Raw genomic sequence first — 22,191 nt, forward strand, 5'->3', positions numbered from 1 at the left:
TTGCAAATATTTTTTTTCCTTTCAACTTGAACAGTTTTCAAGTATCATCTTCTCATTTGGTGAGATTATTCCAAAGAAGTGAAAACATCCTGCCCTGTGCTGATACAAAACATTCTGCTCAAAAAAAAGCTTTTTTTGGCTCACTACTGAGCCATAGGTAAAATATTCACAGATGTATTAAAACCTGGATCCAGTTCCTAAGAGGTAAAAGACAGCCCTGAGCTCATCATCCACTATTTAAAGCTCAGATTTTTTTCCACCCTGTTCATCACTGTGGATTTATTAAGACTGAAGTTCACCTGACAATTCATCATCTTGTCCTCTCTAACTCCTCACATCAGCTCCCTCCTTCACAGTCCAGCACCAGGGACCTACCCAGCCCTCTGCTCACCCCCCTTCCAACCCAATTCCAAACAAAACTGAGCAGTTCAGGCCCAGCCCACATTCCAGAGGGGCTTGAATGAGGACCTGAGCTCTACAAGTTATTAATCACTTTCTTAGTTAATTAATTAACTTTCCATTTTCATCCCAGAGCAGCTTGGTTTCTCTATCAGCTTCTGGTGGGGAACTCCTTCCCATGTCAAGAATGACATTAATTAGACCCTCCTCACCCAGAAGCTTGTTCATTCCTGACCAGAACTTCAATGTTCTGGAAATGGATAAGCTCATAAAAATGGATTTATGAGCTACATCTTCCCTGCATAAAGCCCTGTTTACTCCTTCCTAGTTCGGTACACTTAATCAATGCAAGTGTACACATAAAACTGAAATAAACATGTAAATAACCTTCTTTAGAAAGTGTCATCCTCTTTCCTCCATCTTATTATTTGACATATCAAATCTGGAATGTTTCCATGATGTCAGGATCTTTCATAGCCTGAAAGCACCATATAGGATAAGGAGTAATTTGATAAGTGTATATAGGGAGGTTTTAAACACACCTCCTGCACTAGGCAGAAATCAAGGTACTACACAATCCAGACTGAGAGTTGCTCTCCCACTGAGGGCCAGGAAATCAAACAATTCCCAGTGATCTTATTTCAGAATTGTCAATTATACTTTAAAAATCCAAGACTAGAGCAGAATTCTTCATTGTTATGAAGAATTAGAAATAATGTGCATTTTTCACATGGCAAAGCATGGCAAAGCTCTCACTGGGAGAACCACTGGAAGAGTGGGCTGCAGTGGGCAGAAAAATACCTTGAAGAAGAAAAACTACAGACTTAACATCCCCCATTCCATGCCAAGATTAGACACTTTTATAGGGAAAATCTCAAATTCTATTCAAACTTAGCAGAATACTAGTTTGGGTTTTTTTTTTTTAAATTCAGGACCTATAAATCTTTCCATTATTTCAAAGAAGGCTTCAACTTTTTGCCTGTGATCCCAGTTATTATGGTGGCATTGGTGAGGGGGGAAGAAAACAGAATTTCCAAATCAGCATCTGGTGACACATTTGCAACTGCAAAATGAAAATGTCATAAAAGGTTGGCTTTATATACAACAGCATTACTTAACATCTTTTAATGATCTTTTCAAATCACTGTTGTTTCAGCTTTTGTTTCCAGTTAATGAAGGCAGAATTAAATGGATGTCAAGAGTAAGGAATAAATTCAAGCTGATGAAGCACTAATTTTAAATGAGTGTTCTCTTTGACGGAAATACTCACAAACCAGCTATTTTAATTATACTTTTGATCATCTAAAACAAATTAATAGAAATTGGATATTTTCATTTCCAACTTCAGAAAATCCATGCTGCACCCTCATGATTTTTTACAGAACATCAGAGAGCAGGCAGGGAGCCAAATCTGGGCAACATCAGAGTGGAACTTTCATAAATCCTTTGGCCATTAAGGCAGACATAACTGGCAGCCACTCAAGACAATCTTCTTTCATCCCATTAACGCAGCCACAAAACACAGCCAAGTGCTCCTCAATACAGGGAGTGCTGTGCTCTAAATTAATCTATTTATCTACAGATATTGATCAAACCAGGTGTGACCTGGAGCTGCACCTAAACCCAAAAGCTCAGTCTCTTACTGGCAGCACAAACAAAAAAATTACCTGAAATGTGTTAGGGAGGTTTTCCACAAAAAATAAAGATGATGGTTAATTGGGAAATGGACTAATATTATTCAGTTCCCTTCATCACTTTGTCCTGCATTCTTTAAATAGTCTAAGTGCACCCAGATGCCCTTCACTCCTTATGTCCAAATATCATAATAGAGCAATTTATTAGGCAAAATTAATTCCAGAGTTTTTTCATCTGTTAGATGAACATACAAGGCACCAGGTGACAGTGAGCAGAAGTATTGCACCAAACTGAATCAATGGAGGAGAACTGTGCAAATTCACATTTCTCACTATAACACACTACTTAAAATAAGACATGAGTTAGAGCTCAAAGCCTTACCAAAAAGTGGCACTATGACATCTGTAACAGCAGAAAAAAACAAATAAAAAAGGCTAAGGGAAAAAAAATTCCTCCAGAGAAGGGTAAACAAAAACCCCAAGACAGATTAGGACAAATTTTGGAAAGACAGGAAGTCTTGGAGGACAAAAGAAGGCAAGAGAAAAACCAGTTCCTATGGACATATGCCCATAACTGTTGGCTTTGGGAAGAAAAGGGAAGCTTACAAATGAGTAGGTAGATTTTCAAATCAAAGAATGGTGTAGATTGGGAGGTCCCTCTGGAAGTATCCACTCAAACCTGGAAGTTGGCCACAGAAGTTGGCCATGAAGCCCCAGGTTGGCAGCACAGCAGCAGGCAAGTAAATTATTCTTTGCATTGCTGCTCCCATGCAGGCACAGAGCTCAGGGCAGCTCCCCCTGCCTGCCCAGCCTTGGGCACTGCTGCATCCCACAGAATTCTGAAATAACCTCTGCAACAAGAAAGAATTCTGAATAACCTCTGCAGCAACAATCTCTGCAGCCTGCCTTGTATTCACACTGCAAGGCAAGTCTGACAGAAATTTGGGCTGTGCCAGCTGTGCTGCAGCTGCAAAATTCACTCCCCCATTTGTCTGAGCTCCTGTGGAGGGAACCTCTTTTCTGCCATGGTTTCACTCAGGGTCCCCAAGTTTCTAACATGGATTTTATGAGGAGAGACAACCAACAGAATATCTCAGTTGTGCTGACCACAGGGTAGGTTGGGGCAAAACAGAAATTTTGATTAAGTATCCATCCCACAGAAATACAGACAAACATGGGGAGAAAAAACAATGTTGATTAATACAACTTTCCTTTCTACTTCAGCGTTCAGAAACGTACTGGAAAAAGGACAAACCCCAAAGTTCCATGGAATCTTTTTTTCCTGGGAATATTGGGGTTCTTTTTGCAGGGAAATTAATTCACAGTGTAAGGTTGATAATGTTCACCTTCATCCCCCACTTTTTTCCATCACTCATCAATATTGAAACATGATATTCTAAAACTACAGTCTGAATTTATTGGTTTGAATATGTGTGAATTAAGGGCAAGCACAATTCATTTCAACTCTGACTTCCTTCAGGAAAAGGTATTTCTTCCTGTTTAACTTGTTGTTCCATTGTTATCTAACAAAAGAAACAATTATAATTTTTCTTACATTTTTTTCCCCACATTCCTTGCACAAAGCTGAAAACCCAATTAAAAAGTATTAGCACTTCAGTCCATTTTTTAACATGCCTGCACTTTGTCAAATGCTTCCACAACTGTGCCTAGCACCCAAAAATTTCAATACTGAAATAATTTTTTTCAAGTACTGAGGAAATTAAGGAAAAGGTCTGGATTCTTCTATGAGAAAAAAAGGTTGTTTTTTTTTTTTAATTTCTAAATCTGAATCCTGAAATCAATTACTCTGCCTTTTTTTTCCAAGAGACAGCTTTTGAACCCTGCGAGTCCTACAACCTGTAATCTACTTAGGATTTAAGGGGAAAATTAAGATGACTGGTCTGGATTTTGAGTGATTTATAGCTCATTTAAAACTGGAACAGCAAACTCGTGCTACATCCATGGGATATTTTGTATAAGGGCCAAACTACCCAGCCACATTTATGTTGTACCTTATTAAACTTAATAAATCCTGTCAGAGACAAACTTGGCCTGTGCTCACCAAGCTCCTGTTTCCCCAGCTGCATACACAAAATATTATAAATAGTGCAAATTGGGCCTTCTGAGGCCAAGGCAATGTTCAGAGAGGTCAGAAAAAGTGCCATGCAGGCTAGATGCAGTGAGTTAGTCACCTCTGATTTAGGAAAAGGCAACTGAAGAAGTGGGAAAAGAAAAAGAATCTTAGGGAAAGTGATGTAATACAAAAGAGGTGCCTACTCAGGGCAGTACCACAGGATTGACATAATCCATACATTGAGTTTTGGGGAAGGGAGGGAAGGGAAGAGGAGAAATAACCCCTCTTTCCTCAATTCTAGACAGAAACAAATGCTAAATTCAAATGCAAATCACAGGAAATAGATTGCCTGCACACTACCTATGGAAATGCATCCTAACTGTTCAGAAGAAATGGCATTGGGGACAGGACAAGGAGAGGAACAGGAACACATTCCTGTTAAACCTAAAAGGGCATTTGTTTTCATCATCATTACAGGGACAGAACACGGGAAAAGGTCTTCCAGTTGGAAAGTGTGGCAACTGCAGGCAGATCTTTGGCAATTCCAGGGAGGACACCTCAGAACCAGCCTTCGTGAAGGTCTTTGCCTCCACTTCTCCATGGGAGAGATGGTCTGATGATGCCTGAAGCCTTGAAATCTCTTCATTTCCAGATGCATTCATATGCACAGCTCAAAGTTCATTTTTTATCCCATGTTCACTTCCCTTAACCTTTCCAGGAGAGCCTTCCCCTGTTCCCACCTCATACAAAGCATTAAATTGCCTTTAAATTTTACTGCAAGTGTCAAACTAAAGCCAAAGGCTTTTATTTTCACTGCTCACCTGAATCTTCTCCCATTTGATCTCCTCTTTGTCCTGTGAGTGTGACCAGAGCTGAATATCAAAATTCCCTCCTATCATTCCTTCTTTCTGTTGCCTCTCCTATTCTCAGATTTTTTCTCTGGGTTTTGCAGGATCCCTGTGATCAGCCCCCAGTCGGGGTGGGACATTTCACCCCTTACAAAGGAACCAGGACCAGGCAGGACAAGCTCGGGAGGGACCTCAGAAGTTTTCATGGGATGCAAATGGATTCCTTGGGTGCTTCAGCTACAAAGCAGTCCAAAACTGAAGTTTCTCTTTATTACTTCTTCTCTTGCTCTTTCCTTTTTTTTAATTATTGTTTGTTATTTTGCAGTTCTATAGTTTTTGCAGAATCCTGCTCTAGCATCTCCAGTTTTTGCAATGTGCTTGGAAATAAATATGAACATCATAACTAGTTATTACTATGACTAGTGATAGTTATATCACCCTTTCCTACCCAAACAATTCCTTTAAATTTTTTTTGTTTGAAAATAATTATTCACTCAAAATTATGTACAATGTTTAAAGATTGATTTGGCTATTAGTAGAAAAAGGCAAGCCTTAAAAAAACTAAAAGTGTATTTAACAACTGTCAAATAAGAGACAAAATAAAAACTATTGCCTTGACAACAAAGGGTGATTTTCATGATTAAGTTAATAGAATTTGACTTGAAGTATCTCAGAAATATCCAGATTATTAAGGCCATAGATTTAACATGAAGACCAAGGGCAACTGCTATGAAATTTTATTTTCTCTTGACAGCAGACAAAGCCTTAATCATAGCAGCTTTGTCTTTAAAACATAAACTGTAACAGCAATGTATGGAAAAAATCATTAATCTCCCATACAGACAACATGTCCTGTCATAAGCAGACACACAAATTAAACACTGACTTGGCAGCTCTGAGAAATAACAATCATCATTTACTTACATATGGGCAATAAATTTATTGGGGGAACTTTTGGTTCAAAATGGGGCAGAATTTTTAGTTCTTGCTCCCTTTGAAAGAGGACTTATCTCAAAGTGTCTTCAAAATGTGCATTGTTAACTAACACTGCAGAAATTGCAGTGTACCACTGCACAGACTTTACAGCTCAATTAATCAAGGCATTTACATCAAATAATTATGCAGCAGAAATGGCACTCATAATTAGTATGCACACAAAGGACTTTTAAAAATTCTTTCATTTCCATGGGTAAAAAACCACCACAATATGGGATAAAAGGTATAAAAGTGAAAATAATAATTTGTTTAATTATTCTTGTCTCATTAGAATGTAACAGAAAAAAAAATCAAACCCAGTGAAGTCAATACACACAAAAGTTCACTTAGCAAAACTGAGCATTATACCTATAATTCTGCTGACTTTAAAAAAAAGAACAAAACTAACTGTAGAGTATACGTGTAAGCAAACACACTCCTTTAACCCTGTAACCCTGCTAAAAGACAGGGTAAAACTGCTGACCCAGATAGGAAGCCTGAACTTGGGTGTTGACTTTGCTACTGCAGGATTGCTTCAGCTTATTTTTAATTAGGCAACCTCCAATTAAAAAAAATGAAAAGGCCAAAATTCCATCATGTTCTTTCACATCAGCATCCCCAGGGTCACCAGCACTTGTCAGAACTTGTAAATTTTGCACAAAAGCCTCTCTGATTTGAATTACCAACAGAATTATTTCCTCATTTACCACGACCTGTCCTGTTTGCTCTTCATCTCTCAGCTCCTCACACCAGTCCTATCCTGGGCATCCCAAGCTTTATTCCCCATGGTCCTCACACCAAGGCCAGAAGAGGCTAGAAAATGCAATGTGTGAATGTGCAGAGCCCAGCTGGGCAGTGTCACACATGGGGAAAGCTTCAGCAGCCCAGCTGTGCTGTCCCACAAGGACAGAGGAGAGAACTGATCTGCCCAGACCCTCCCCAGCATCCATCTCCCCCCAGTGCACAGAATGGGGATGGGGAGGCAAGGCAGGGTGTGTGGTACAAAATGAGATATCCTGGGGCACACAACCAGATTACATCTCTTACCATAAATTATGAAGTGATTTAGGCATAAATGAGGGCTGTCATGAAATTTAATTTTAATGGTTCGATAATCAAGTAAGAAACACAATAATTACCGTACCTAGGGTTTTTCAATAAATTCAGATCACTGCTAGTGGCAACACTTTTTTATTCACAGGCATTAATACAATTCCCTCCAAGAGCTGTCTGCTATATTTTTCCATGTCAGAACAACCTGTTGATTACCTCTTTGCTGGGATAAACAAGCTCAGATTTCCCACTGATTACATTCAAAACACTTGCACTTTGCTCACTGCAAAGCTCCTTTAACAGTGCAGCTGACTGCTTCAAGAAACAGCTTCTATTCTTCCTCAAGAAACTGGAGACTCAGCTAGTCCAGAAAAAATCTCAGGAGGCTGAGCTTTCCAATATCAGACATGAGAGAATTTGCTTCCCTCATCATCATCACGTCATGTGTTCAACTGGAGAGGAAACAAAACATGTTGACACCACTGGGTGATATTTGAAATTAGCTGAAGATATTGCCAACACCTCAACCCAACTCACTGCAGCCAGAACTTCCACAGAAAGATTTGGCAGACATCTTTTCATCAGGACACCAAATCTCCAGTGCATTTCCCTGTGGATACTGAAGTTTTAAAAAATTCCTGCAGGTGTAAAGCAGCAAAAATTAATTTGAGTTGGAATTTAGCTTTGCAATGAAGCCTAAAATTATTTTCAGGAGTTCAACAAACAACCATCCAAAACTCTTGCTTCTCTGTTTTCTTCAACCAACCTCACAGGAGAGGGAAGAAAAATCTCCTGTCTTTTCCTTCTCTACTCCAAAGAAATCTTGGTTTTCCTCTCTCTCCATCATAATCTTGAGGGGAAAAAAGACCTCAGACTAAAACATGTCACTAATTGTCCCACAATGGGATAGGAAGGAACATTTCAAGTCATGTGGAAAGAAGAAATGGGAATATCAAGTCTCTAATTAACATCTTGGGATATAGGGGAAAAAAAAAGGCTGATCCTTTCATTTGTTTGTCTGCAAAACAAGCAATGATGAAAGACACAAAGATGAGTGAACAAAATAATGATTGAGCCCAAATTATCATTTCTGACTATAAAATGACAGGGAGCAAAATGTTTCTCTGTCCTAAAATAGAGGGAGAAGAGTGTCACTTCTCAGAAACACTGCTTATATATATCTCCAATAACAGTTACAATGCACACAGTAAATAATCCCAATTATTGGCTTTAAAAGTACAGCAAATTGTAAGTTTAAGCTTTTCTGAAAGCTAAAATGATAATTTTCACTAGTCAGCAGAATAATCTTACTGTAGAAAAAGGCAACTATTTTCCAGATAGTTTTTTAATGGCCTAAAGGATGTCTCTTTTCCTAACTAGTATAATGCCAGTTTTTCCTGACATATGCAGTGTTATTGTAGCAGCTATTATTGCCCTGTCTCTAAGTTAACTGAAGCAAACTGCCTTTCAGACCTTAAAATAAAAATATTGTGCATCATTCTACATACTTGATCAATTTTACATTAATACAAATATGACAGAACAGGACAGGGTTGGAATGCACCAAATAATGTGGATACCACAAAATGTATCCCACAAAATGGATCCCAGGGACTGCCCTTGATGGGCTCAGAAGGGTTTGGCAGTGCCAGCACTGATCTGCTGGCAATCCCAGACTTTCTTTGGCATTTCTCTTTTGATCTCCTCACCCTTCCCATTGCCAGCACCATAGTCAACTGTACAGCTTCATTATAAATCACATTATATTACAAAGAGTGTTCTATTAAGTGCAGCATCCATCAGGATTCCTCATTTTCCATGGGAGCAATGAAAGAATCCCCTACAAATTCCCTCTCAGGAGGGAAAAATATTCTACAGTGACAACTCTGTAGTGTAGAGAAGAGAAGCAACATATCAAAATTCCCAAATTATTTTACTTTCTAAGCATCCAAAGTGGGAAGCAAAAGAGGCCAGAGTAAGCAGGATGCAGCATTATCCTTCTTTGTGGGTCTGGAGGCAGAGAATATGAAAACACTCAGACTCCCCAGCAATAACAAAAGGGACAAAGAAAACAATTTCCTGCTACCTCCACTCTGTCAGGATGGGAGATTTCAAAGTGAGGGTGATGAATGGAGGCAGAGTAAATTACAAAAGGAAGAGAAAGTGACCAAAGCTGGCAAAAACTCACTATTTAAATAAAGGTAGAATGAGGCAAACATTAAGAATGAGGGCAGCATCAGAAAAGGTACAGGGGAAATGAAGGAAATAATGAACTTGATTGAAAAGCCTCTCTTGAAATATTAATCAGGTATTAATAACCATCAATATCCAACAAAAAAAATCCTAAAAGGAGACTCCAAAAGAAGAGGGATGTGTTGAAAATCTTTGTATACTTGGGTTGAAAACCTTGGTTCAAAAGCAGATTCCAGGGAATGCCTGCCCTGTATTAAAATGCAAAGATCTGGAGCCATTGCTTAAAAAGGGAAAAGATTTCTCCTTCTTTTATTTATTTTTTCTCTTTTTCCCCTTCAAAGAGCAACAAAAGCCTTTTTCTAAGAGCAGGAAGCTAATCGTAAAGCCCAGTGTATGTTTCACGTGCTTTTCTGTAGTAGATCTATTGGAATAAGAATTAAAGCTCATGGCAACATAGAAGCATATACACAGTTTTACAATGAAAAGCACTTACCTTCAAGAAATAGATAATAAATGAGTTTAGAAACAATGAAAAACTGTGCCATTTCTAATCAACAAGAAAAACAAATTTTGCAATAAGAAGAAAAATAACTGTAAATGTTTAAATACCTGCAACACATATGCAATCTCCTTTGATAAATGACTGTTTCAAAAGACTTAGTGAAAGGGTTTATACCCATCACAATGTAGTGATTTAAGGATATTTAAATCCATAGGAAAATAAAATTCAATCAAAGGGATGCAAAGAAATTTTGTAACCTGATTTGTTACTTTAATTTCTATCTGTTATATATTGTCCCAAAAACTGGGAATGAAAAATTTTTCAGGGGTTTTAAAACTACAAAAACAATGCAAAAAACCAATAGGCATAAAAATAAAATTATAGAACAATGCATATAGGAAGAAAAATATTTTGGTGACTGTCGCACTCACATTCTCTGATAAAATCCCTTCGCCCAGGATTTCTCTCCTGGGAAGCTGAGAAGCCTCAGAGAAAAGGAAAACAATTCTTATCTAATTTGCTTCTCCTGTGTTTTGCTCATGCGGAATGTGTTTGGAGAGTGTTTATTAACAATAAATTTGTTTCATTGGTTTCTGGTGTGAGTTTTTTTGACTCTTTGGCAAATCAGAGCGAAGCTGTGTCAGGACTCTGGAAAGAGTAATGAGTTTTCATTATTATCTTTTTAGCATTGAGTATCTTCTCTTATTCTTTAGTATAGTATAGTATATTTTAGTATTCTTTAATATAATATAGTATCATAAAGTAATAAATTAGCCTTCTGAGAACATGGAGTCAGATTCATCATTCCTGCCTTTGTCAGGACATTCCCAGCAAATACAATAACTGTTTAGACTGCTTTTTAAAAAAGAAAAAAGGCAATTCTTTCCAAATAAAAGGAAGAAGCACTGTATGTTACTGATGGTTTTGTCCACTGCTTGGTAAAATTCAACCTGAGTTTGAGTCAACACATTTCCACTTGGTTGTGCTTTGGGAGTCACCAAGGCAAAAAGAATTCCAAATGTGCTGCTATTTTACCTATTCTGTAATTCTTTTTGACAGCTGCATTCCTTGCAATTAACATGGTTTGACTTTGAACTTAATATTCAGCCAGGGATTTGCAGACATCAAAACATCTCTCTTTAACCAAGTTTTTAAATTCTCCCAGAGAGGAGAGCAGTGCAGGGAGCCCAAAAGCAAGATTCCCTTTTTCACATTATCACCTTTCCAGGATGAAATTGGAATTCAGATGCAATGATCACCTGAAGGAGATTAAGCAGGCCGCCCTGGGCTACAGCCAGCAGCAGGAACCTGAGGCAGGTGTGTAATGGCAAATAATGGTTAATAATGAGCTGTACACCACTCTAGTAGGGTTACAAGAATCAATACCCACAACAGCCTGCTTGATCTGAAATATATTTTCCCACAGAGATTGGAATTGCTTTTTCTTCAATTCTATTTTTCTTTCCTGGAGTTTTCTTTGTAGGAAAAGCGAGGAAATGGTTGGGGAACCACATAAAGAAACTTTAAAACTGGGAAAGGATAACAAACTACTGAGTTCAGGTTTTAACACCAGGATTACATTCAGAGCACGTGGAAATTACATTCAAACACTCTACAAAAGTTGAATGAGCTGTACACCTCAGTACCAACTGCTTTGTATTTCATTATTTCCAGGATCACTACATGCAGAGCCCAAATAAATTTACGTGAGATATTGCTAAAACTTAGCGATGCACCCCCAAGAAATAAAACTTTTCTATTCTTTGACATGTGTACAATGCTTAAAAAGAACAACAGGCACCTAAATGCCATCAGTTGTGTACAGAAAAGCACCAGGGCTAACCCTGGGCCCTTTGGCAGAGGCAGCACTCACCGCTGGCACTCCCCGGCGTGCAGAATTAAATCCTCGTTGTTTCTGGCACTGATGGTCAGCTCATGCTCTGTGGAATTGAAGACATCAAGAAGGAGGTGGCACTGCCTGGTGCTGTTCAGATGGAGGGAAAAAAACACCATTTCAGTGATATTATTGTAGGTTATTAAAATGAGTATTTATACATGGATATAAATATATATACAAAGAATACATTCATTCGCATAGAGGTTTTATCTCCTCCTCCAATTGTAAGAATATCCTTACAAAAAAAAAACTTTTTAAAAATAGATTTTTCTTTTTTTGCTAACAAAGCAGAGGGGTGCATCCTAAAGAGAAGCAGTCCCATGACAATTCTGTCCTGCACAATATCAAACCCTTTGTTCACCTCTCTACATTCTCACTTTGCAGCTTTCACATTCACTTCTGTGGAGAAAGCCACAGACATTTTTCAGTTCTTAAAGCCTTCACATAAAAAGAAAAAAAAAAAAAAAAAGAAAAAAAAAAAAAAAAAAGAAAAAAAAAAAAAAAAAAGAAAAAAAAAAAAAAGAAAAAAAAAAAAAAGAGTTGCATTATTTTAAATTACCTTGACATTACCTCTTTAAGACACAAATTTGCAAGCAAAAATTTAAATTGGTTTAAGTTCATTATAAAGGAGAAATTCCATTTCCATGGCTTGTCTACAGACCAAAACAAGCTGGCATTTGGAGCACTTAACTTTGAGAGGAATTTCTCTGAGAAGGAGAACTCTCTCCCCTCTGTAAGACTGGGAAACACAGGCACTTCTCACAGAAAAACTTAACATTTGTTGGCTACTATCCATTGTTTCTAAACTTATATTCAAATCCAAATTTCCCTAGATGCATTTGATAGAAATACACCACTTTCACTTCTGGTAACCTCAGAAAATAAAAGTGACGAAGTTGCAGAATACAAACCTTACTGCAGAAGTTAATTCCAATAAACCTTTTCATCATAATTAATATTTTTATAATATTCACCATTCTTATTATGTAATACTAATAAAAATTTACTACTCATTTACTACTTAATACAATTAAGTGTTAATATTTTAAATTATTTTATTCAAAGTAAGATTGTGGAAATTTTTTTTCTAATTTACAACCTTTTCTTCCTTGTGAGAATAAGCAGAAATAGCAGCATTGATGATAAAAATATAATACACATGAAAATTTATTGGAACCAGGTACCAAAATGCCAAATCCTATCAGACAGCTGCAATAACACTTTACCAACCTATCTAAAATTCCAAACTTTCCAAGAGGCCACTGAACAAACTAGAAATATCCCCAAAAAGGAAGAAAGGAATATTGGTGAGAGTTGTCAGAGTCATCCTTCAATGTGCATGATCAAGCTACAGCCGTGTGTCTAGGGCAACCAAGAATATTTGTATTTATATTTATATTATTTATTTTTATTTACTGCACAATAGTTTACAACTGAACTGAAATGCTATTCCAAAGGCAATTAAACTCAGAGGGACAAGAGTTTAAGAACTGTTCTACTCTGAAATACATTCTCTGGTCCATAATACAACTCTGTTCTGAAAATCAAAGATGTCCTTGCAGAGCACACAGAGGAGGAAATGTTTTGCCAACCCTTGGGTTGGGAACACTCCCAGGACAAGCCCAGGAGGATGAGGTTGGGGTCACCAAGTGACAATAATGTCACCTGCAGCCAGGCACTGCAGGACAAGCAAGCACTGCTGGGGTCAGGACCAAATCTCTTAGCAAAAATATTAAAAAGCAAAAGTGGGGGGGGGGGGGTGGGGGTGGAGGCTTTTTTAATATATATTTTAAGAGATTTCTCTCTCTTCCTAAAACCCCAATGATTGCTGAGTATAGAGGGGGATGCAGGGAGGCAGCTGAGTGCCTGAAGCAAACTTGTCAAAACTCAAGAATTTAGAAGAGATAAGGAGATGTGGCTCTTGTTAGAAACTTCCTTCCTCAGAACTCACAAGAAAGAAAGAACTGGGAGGGCAGTGCTTGAGTCAGTTACCAGGAAGGAATGGAAAAGAAAAGGGGGAACAGCTTTTATCAGCTTCTGCCTCATCTTTGGCAGAGTGGGACAAGACCTGTGAAGTCTCAGACACCTCTGCCTCTCCGGCAGATACAAGGCGATGGTCTGGAAGAGAAACTTCCAGTGCAGATTAGCTTTAAAAACTTCATGTGGAAGGAATTTGTTATTTCTGCCACAGCAAACCCAAACAAAAAACATTCAAGCCTCCTGAAGTATCTTCTGGCAGCAGAGCCAAAGTTTGCAAACAAAACAATTCATGCCACAAAGGACCTACACAAGCAGCTGCCCCTCAGGACTAACAACATTGATTTTAAAAAATCCCAAATATGAATTCTTGAAAATTATTCATCACCATGACATTTATTTCCTCCTGCTCCAACACTATACAAAATAGACATATAGAAAAAAATAATTATTTCCTTGCAATTTTAAGTTAATTCACAAGGAAATCTTTAGGTAAAAATATATATATACATAAAATTTGAAGTTACAGAATTATTACAGTACCTTGAAAGCTTAGAAGAATAAGATATTAGTGTGAAAGAATTGAAAGTAATATTAAGACTGTAGGAAAAGGTAGCACTAGATCTTCAGAATAAATACAGGACAGTATCAAAGAGACTATTATAGCAATGAAAACCAAATGCAAGTAAAGATTAATTTTTTTTTTATTATTAAAACAGGAAGCACCAAACAGAAGCTCCATCCAAGTAAGGAAACCAAGAAAGCATCAGCTCTGGAAAATCAGAGCCAAAAAATCAAATGCCAAATCAAATGCCAAAAAAAAGTTTAAAAATAAGGAAGAAAAGAAACCCTGAAGTTGTTAAAGGACAATTTGCTGAAGATCTGAGAGCTAGCACGAAGTTTTATCTTTTTTTTTCTTTAACATTCTGCAATTAGTAGGACTGTGTAGAACTCATGATGCTGAGTTAGGAAAGTTCCAGGAAAACAAAGAAGTAACAATAAAGCCAAAAATAAATATCAATTTTCCCTCCAACAGAACATACAGAAGGCCATCCTTTGCAAGACAGGAATTAAAGAACTTATTTCAGTGTCAGTAAAGGAGATTTGAGAGGCAAATCATATTCATGCAAGTTTGATAAAGAAACTTCAGTAAGATTTTGCTGAACTCCTATATTTTAGTGCAGTCAGAAATGTGTTGCTTAAACCAAGCTCTTTACCAGAAAATTCCAAACATCAAATTGTTTTAAGGATTTGAAGGCAATTTACCAAATCTTGGACCACTTATGCTGACCTCAACACTATATAAATCAGGTTTTTTTAAAATCTGCCAGCTTACAAAAAACCCTTAAACCACTCAAAATAATAAATGGATCTAAAGTTGATTACATTGTATACCATAATTGCCCATAAATGCCCTACTGACATGTTTGGCAGAGAAACCCCAGTCATAAGCCACAGATGTCTGGAACTGGGCAAGACTTGCCCATATATACACACAATTTATTCTCCCTTTCCCAAAAGATCCACCACCATGTCAGAGTTTACACTAAATATTTTATTGGTTGAGGAGGGTGGATTTTGAGTCCTCTAAGTTGAGTTAAGTAGGTGTTAGCTACCATTCATCTCAGAGAAGGCAGAGAACACCATCCCCCACATTTCCCACATTCTGAAGGGTCACCAGTGGCTTCCCAGTCTTTTTTAGGGGTCATTATTTGTTACCAGCTCCTTCCGAAGGTTAGGGATGAACAGATGCAGAATAAATCAGTTTCTGTTTGGGTGGGCTGGGTTGGTGGTTTAGGATGGTGTCAGACACACAACATGAAACCATCACCAGCACTGCTGGACCAGGAACAGACACCAGGATACAGAACAAAAGCTCATGAGAGGGTTTGACTCTTCTTCCCATCTAATGGGAAGGAAGTCTGGTCCAAAAACTCAGCCTACCAAAAAATGACAGCACTCAAACATTTCTTCCATTTTGATAATCTTCCTGATTTGTTCATGGTGCTTGCTTTTGAAAAATCTTCCATAAGTATCATGTTCAAGATTTCCTTTCACAAGTAACACAAAACTGCAGAAGGTTCTAGAGGTAAAAACTAGAATTAGAAGGAAATGTTTTCAGTAGATTGATTTATCATCTGAACATCTCAGAATTACAAATTTAAGTCAATGCTGATATCAAAAAACAATTAAGAAATCTTTTTTTTTAATTTGAAGTTTAGTTAGTTCAACAATGTCTTAGAGATTTAGTGTATAAATGAATTTCTGTTATCATCTACTGTAGAACTGAGAACACAGCACAAGCAAAAGTTAGCAGCACAATGAATCATGCTGTATTTTTAAAATCTTACAATGCCAGTTATGGTTCCAAAAACAGTCACAAAACTGGGGCCATGGGAACTTTAGGCAAGTGACAATGACACTGCGATCTAAAAATCTCTTTCAGGAGGATTGTGATTACTTGAAATGACAGCTGAGGATATTCTTCAGTAACACTGAACACAGAATTAAACCCCAAATGCAGCTGCAATGATGGCTCACTTCAGTGAACAATCTCTGCCGTTCTGTCTCCAGCTCAGTTTAAAAGTCACTTTAAACAAGAAATTCTCAGGAGGGCTGGCAAGTTTTCTGCATCCTGACTCATCTCCCTTTCCCATCAACTGAAATCATGGAGCATTTTCAGATCCACTTTTTAAAATTTCTTTTCTTCTGTTTTCTTTGAGCAGCCATTGCTGCACAGAAAGGGACAGACAGGGAAGAGAAGCTTTGGGTCTGGTGACAATGGTGTGACAGATGACAACCCTGTTCTCCAGAATCCACTGACCAACACAAAGAGCAGCACAGCACAACAATGATCTACACCACCTTTGTTGATGCTCTTGTGTCTTCAGTAGGGCCTCTTTAATTTTTAATAAATTATCTAACTTCAGATGATTAAGTCAGTTTCTCCACCTTACTGGCAAAAGGCCTTTCCACAAATTCCAAGAAGAGTCCTCATCTGACTTCTCCCAGTTGTAAACCTTTGCACTTATGCTAAATATTCCCAGCACATCTATAAATATTTGCAGATTTATGTTCTGACATGTCCATGTGTCAAACCATACATATTTAACATTTGGATCCCAAAAATCAATTCTCTTAATCTGCAAGCTGCTTTCTGCTGCTCTTTCATGAACCCACTGCAATGTTACAGCATTAGCAGGAGTTAAATACCTCTGATTACCAAGATAATTTAACTATTGGGTGTAACCTCCCACATGTCATGAGTTACCACTCAGTAGAATCTATATTGAGCTCAATAGTGTATAAATAAGGAATATATTTTAGAATGACATCCACTCCTGAGAACATTAATATAAATCCATTGCTTGACAGATTTTCCTAATGATTTGTCAGTTTAATTGCAGCAAATGAGAGCTTTCTTTGCTTTATTTAGTTGAATTTGCATGGTTCCAAATTTGACTGACTTTTATTATTAATATTTTTCATTAACAAAACAGTGAATTTAATACTAATTATTTTCTCCATGTAAAAACATCATATCAATTTAAACATGTCATATCTCAGTCCTCCTCCAAACAAACATCTTGCTCTTCAAGCAACCAAACAAGAGATGTTTTCCTCCACCTTTCAAAGCTCTATGACATATTGAGCACCAAAATATTAAAAAAGAGAAGACTATAAGCAGCTGCCTATCAGTAGGTGACTGATTCTCATTCTGAATGTAGCAAATGTGAACAATTAATTTAAAAATCTGGCTATATAAAACCAACAAGGGTTTCAGGAATTGCTACATAACTTTTCATCATATAACAAAAAAGTCTGTTAGAGCACAACTGAAGAAACAATGCTGTTTACTCTTTCCCTTGTATAATTTGTAAATATACAATAATCAGGATTTCTGATTCAAACTTTACATGTTGCAATTTATTGTAGTGAAACTATGAGCAACCTTGGAAACTGGAATGGAAATTCTAAAAATATGTCTGATTTTATTAAACCTCAAATTTCTACCCACCCAACTGAGGATCTCCTGAGAACCCTCACCAAAGCCAAGATTTCTCTGTCTCCAAACCCTCAATGAAACCAAAAAACAGCACCCTAACTTTAAATACAGAACATGAGTAGTCTCAGATTAGGGAGCACTGCAGACTGTGCTGTGAGCTGATGTCTTCTGGACAAAACCAAATCATTTGATCTAAGGATGTACATTAATGATACAAAGGACAATTACCTTGAACCTACAGTTAGGTGAACTGGCACTTTGAATTAACAGTGTCAGACCTGATTTAAACCCAGAAACAGAGTCTAAGGCTCAGCACTTGCCAGAAGAGATCTGCAGCTGATGTCTCTTCTTGGCATTAAGATAGAAAGAAAAGTATTCTGGCAGCTTTAAGATAGAAAGGAAAGTATTCTGCCCCCCCCCAAAAAAATTAAAGATTAAAAATCTTATCATCTTGAATTTGTAGAATTTCCAGGTAAGAATATTATTATATATCTGGATTCTCAGCTTAAAAGTGAAGGTACCATCCCTGAGGATTAACTTCATCTACAAACTCAGACTGTCTCACCACACATGTAGAAAACATGATCAACATTTTCTGGCCTTTGTAGACTCTTATTTAAGACACTTTTGTACTGATGGAACAGTGGCAAGGGACACAAGGGGACCACCAGCAGGTCCCTCACAGTGGGCAGAGCACATTACTGAATTCTTGTCAGACCTGCAGTATTATTTCTGACATATTTTCATGCTTTTTTATAAAGGCAATAAGGAAGGACATTCAGTGCCCATAAAAACTGGCAGATAAGACACCTGAGAGGAACAACAGGTATAAAGAAGATTGTTCAAGACAACCCATATAAGTTTCAACAGCAGACTTCCTTAGAGCTAACAGGATATCAAAATGAGGAGAAGAATCACCCAAAACTATCAACAGAATGTTTCTATACACTGAAGCATCTGCAATCCATCTCCAGTGACAGTTTAGGGACAGATCATGGGATCCCCAGTGGCAGCCTGGAACCTGCTGGGAACTGCTCTGCCTGGAGGCCTGGGAGCACAGCAGGGTTTGGGGCTGAGCCCTGGTATGGAATCAATTAATGTGGTAAGGCAATTACAGGAGATAATTAGTACAGTTTTACTATATAGATGTATCTACATTTTATGGTAAATAAGTGGTTCAGTAAGTAGATCCTTGAAGCCCTTCAAGATTTCATTGAGTTGCAGGACAGAGTGGGAGAACTTTCAACAGTAATTCCTTATCCCTTATACCCCATTCCAGGGCATTCCTGATGATGCTCCTGGGACAGTCCCCTCCCTGCTCACACCAGCAAGCAGAGCCAAGGAACACAGGGAACATCCTCAGAGGGAATATCTCCCAGCACAAGGCTGCTCTGCCAGCCCCTCTGGGTGCAGACAGCTGAGGGAGCACAGGGTGACACCCAGGGAAGGACCTGGGAGCAGATGAGGGGCTCCTCAGGGATGTTCTGTCAGTTCTTCACTGACACAGCATCCTCTGTACCAACAGCAGGGCTGAGATCTGAATCAGAATTGGGTGTGGGCAAAGCAGAGATCTAACCCAGAATTGGGTGTGGACAGAGCAGAGATCTAACCCAGAATTGGGTGTGGACAGAGCAGAGATCTGACCCCGAATTGGGTACAGGGAGAGAAGAGATCCCAACCAGAATTGGGTACGGGCAGAGCAGAGATCCCAACCAGAACTGGGTGTTGGAAGAGCACAGATCTGAACCAGAACTGGGTGTGGGTAGAGCAGAGATTGCAATCAGAATTAGGTGTTGGAAGAGCAGAGATCTGAACCACAATCAAAAGTGGGCAGAGCAGAGATCTGAACCAGAATTGGGTGTTGGAAGAGGAAAGATCTGGCCCAGACTCAGGCAGCAGATCAGGCACTGCAGTGTGACAAGGGCTGCATCCACCCCATTTCAACCCCCCCAGAGCAGCACAAACAAAGGTTATAGGAATCTGTTGTCATGACTAAATAACTGAAGATATATTTGAGGTGTGGTTAATGAAACTTCTCCCCATGAGGCAGAACTTGTGCATAAGTGGAAGCTATAATTTTGCTTAGATATTTAAAAAACAAAGCCAAGCCTAAATCCCCAGTTGTTTCAGTGATATTTCCCAGGCACTTCTGCTCCAGCAGCTAAATAGAAGAAATACCAATTAAATTTGGAAGACTTCTACATAAACCATAATCTTTATGTTACAGTGGGGGGAGAAGTGTTTTCATTAACAATTTTCCTGAGCTTTTTTCACTAAAGGCCTAAGGGAAGAATCAATGCTCAGAGTCTTTTTAGTTTGATTTGACTTTTTAGGCCCAGGAGTTAGTAGGCTAATGTTTCTTACTTTTGTGGAGGCAAAAATGTAAAATAGAAACAATAAAATGAAAAAGAAAAGGAAAAAAAAATTAATCCAGATAATGAAAGCAATGATAACTTCCATTCTGAAATGACAGCTAAGGAGGTAAATTATAAAATACAATTTCGTGTAATGACTAAACAAAAATAGCTCAGCACCTCAGACAGTACTTAAGCAATGAAGTCTCAGTTGTAAACCAAAAGGAAATCAGACATGAGTTTTTGCAAGAGCAAGTAAAAAAAACCCAATTATAATTTGCTGTCATTGTGTCTCAGATATTGGCAGAGATTATCAACAGTAAAAAACAAATTGTTTCCTCTAATGATGAAAAGCTGTCCTTAGCAGATTGAAATACATATTTCTGCCATTTTCCCTCTAAATTATAATATCAAATTCTGATGGAGAACCTGCACAGGGATGCACAAGAGCAAAGGAACAGTGTTACAGATCACTAAACCAATAACATGGAATGAGCAGTACGAGAGAACGCAAAATCCATTCATGACTTAGCAAACAATATATACCTAAAGTACCAACCAAAATAAAAAAAAAGCTTTTAGACAGGTCTGGCAAGAAAACATTTCTGAGAGAAATGTAAATATTACAGTCTTTTTCTCTAACTCAGTAAAGCTTTTAGGCACCCTGAAAAGCAGGCACATCTTTAACTACATCTCCAACCATGAAACCACTGAAAGTTTCCATGACTTAACAGATCTGAGTGGTGAACAGGGAAAGGAGGAAGGAAACACACACAAGGTGAGATCAACTGGAGCCGCTAAACACAGCACCAGCTGCCACACAACAATTGTGTCCTGCTAACTCAGAAACTCTGAATTATCACCTCCATCTGTGTGTAAGGATTTCAGGATTAAATGCCTGCCCCACATCAAGAACTCCAGAGAGCAGATTGACAAAGCAGGGCTGGGATAACCTTGGCCTACACAAAACACAGCTGGGGAAGCCAAGCACAAAAAGCCAAAATCCCAACAAGGGAGAGTCAAATAAAAGCATCAGGTTGCATTTGAAGCTTTTGTGGAAGGTTTGCAGCTTCACTCCCAATCCACCCTATAAGGAATTGCAGTGAACCACAGAGCAGTCTGTTCATTAAAAATATACATTTTGAGAGCATGGAGAGCTTTTTTGACACTGAATGGAGGGAACTAGGCATTCAAATAATAAATGAAATCTGGTTATTTTATTGAGCCTTCTTGAAAACTATTTTTAGCTGATGCTGTGGTACTTCCAGGTTGTTCAAGAGAGATCACTTATTCACTCTTGAAAACCTTTCAAAGGCTGAAGAATGTGCCTTTGCAGGGATGAAACTGAATATCATTAAAAAGGGGCCCAGAATTTTGCAAACAGTTGTTCTGGATACTGTGTTCTGACTTTGCCAAGTAGCATCACATTTGCTTTACTTGAGCAATTCCTAACATAATAAAACCATGTTATGCTACACTTTCAAGCAGCAAAATGCTCAAGAAACTTGCTTACTAATAGAACCATATGGTTTCATAAGAGCTGGACACAAATGACTCACTAAAAATAATCTTGTTTGTCTCATTTTTGAACATTTTCTTTAAAAAAAACTATTGCAGAGTTTCAGTGTCTTTGCCTAATGTAAAATTCCCTTGCTATCTGCAAAGGTCATTATTTGCTGTGTCCCCTGTGGGTAAGAACAGGATCCCATCCCTCTTGGCAGTGTCATCATTAAAAACTCCACTCCCTTGTCAGTCATCATCCCTTCAGCAGGAGAAGTTGCTTTAAACATATGCTTTAGCAAAAATCCCCTCTTATCACTCTTCTTGCTCCAGACTCTCCAACTTCTCTTCACGTTCAAGCCTAAAACTTTCCTTGATGCTTTAATTCCTCTGCTCACAGCCCTGTTTTTCAGGCTATGTTGCTACCACAGGCTGTCCATCTATCCTTGGACATTTCTGCCATGGTATGATACTGAGGACTCAATTCTTTCCTTTGAAAATTAAATATTCACCCAGTATCTCCTAGACTGGCATTTCCTCCTTGCCCATCTTTCAATTTCTGCATTTTGTCATGAAAAGGGTCCCAGGCCCAGCAGGAATTTCTTGGATCAATTATGTTCCCTCTCAACCATTATTCCTGGTGTTGCATACATAACTGCACTGAAACAATCTCAGAATTTAATCAAACCAAATTCTTGCTCCCACTGTGCATAGAGAGTTTTTTTACAATAATCCTACTAATTATTAAAACTGATTGCATTCAGTGGCTGAGAAATTTT

General features: G+C 38.1%; 1 protein-coding gene across 2 annotated transcripts in view; it reads right to left on the minus strand.

The window, feature by feature from the left end:
• TRAPPC9 (trafficking protein particle complex subunit 9) overlaps positions 1 to 22,191 on the minus strand; it is a 447,408-nt gene that overhangs the window by 279,592 nt on the left and 145,625 nt on the right. For both annotated transcript variants that reach the window (XM_058802185.1, XM_058802177.1), the window contains one exon: positions 11,552 to 11,662. In XM_058802185.1, coding sequence (XP_058658168.1) covers positions 11,552 to 11,662 — 111 coding nt within the window. The remainder of the gene's footprint in view (positions 1 to 11,551; positions 11,663 to 22,191) is intronic.

This window comes from Ammospiza caudacuta, chromosome 1 (assembly GCF_027887145.1).
Source record: "Ammospiza caudacuta isolate bAmmCau1 chromosome 1, bAmmCau1.pri, whole genome shotgun sequence".
NCBI classification, from domain to species: domain Eukaryota; kingdom Metazoa; phylum Chordata; class Aves; order Passeriformes; family Passerellidae; genus Ammospiza; species Ammospiza caudacuta.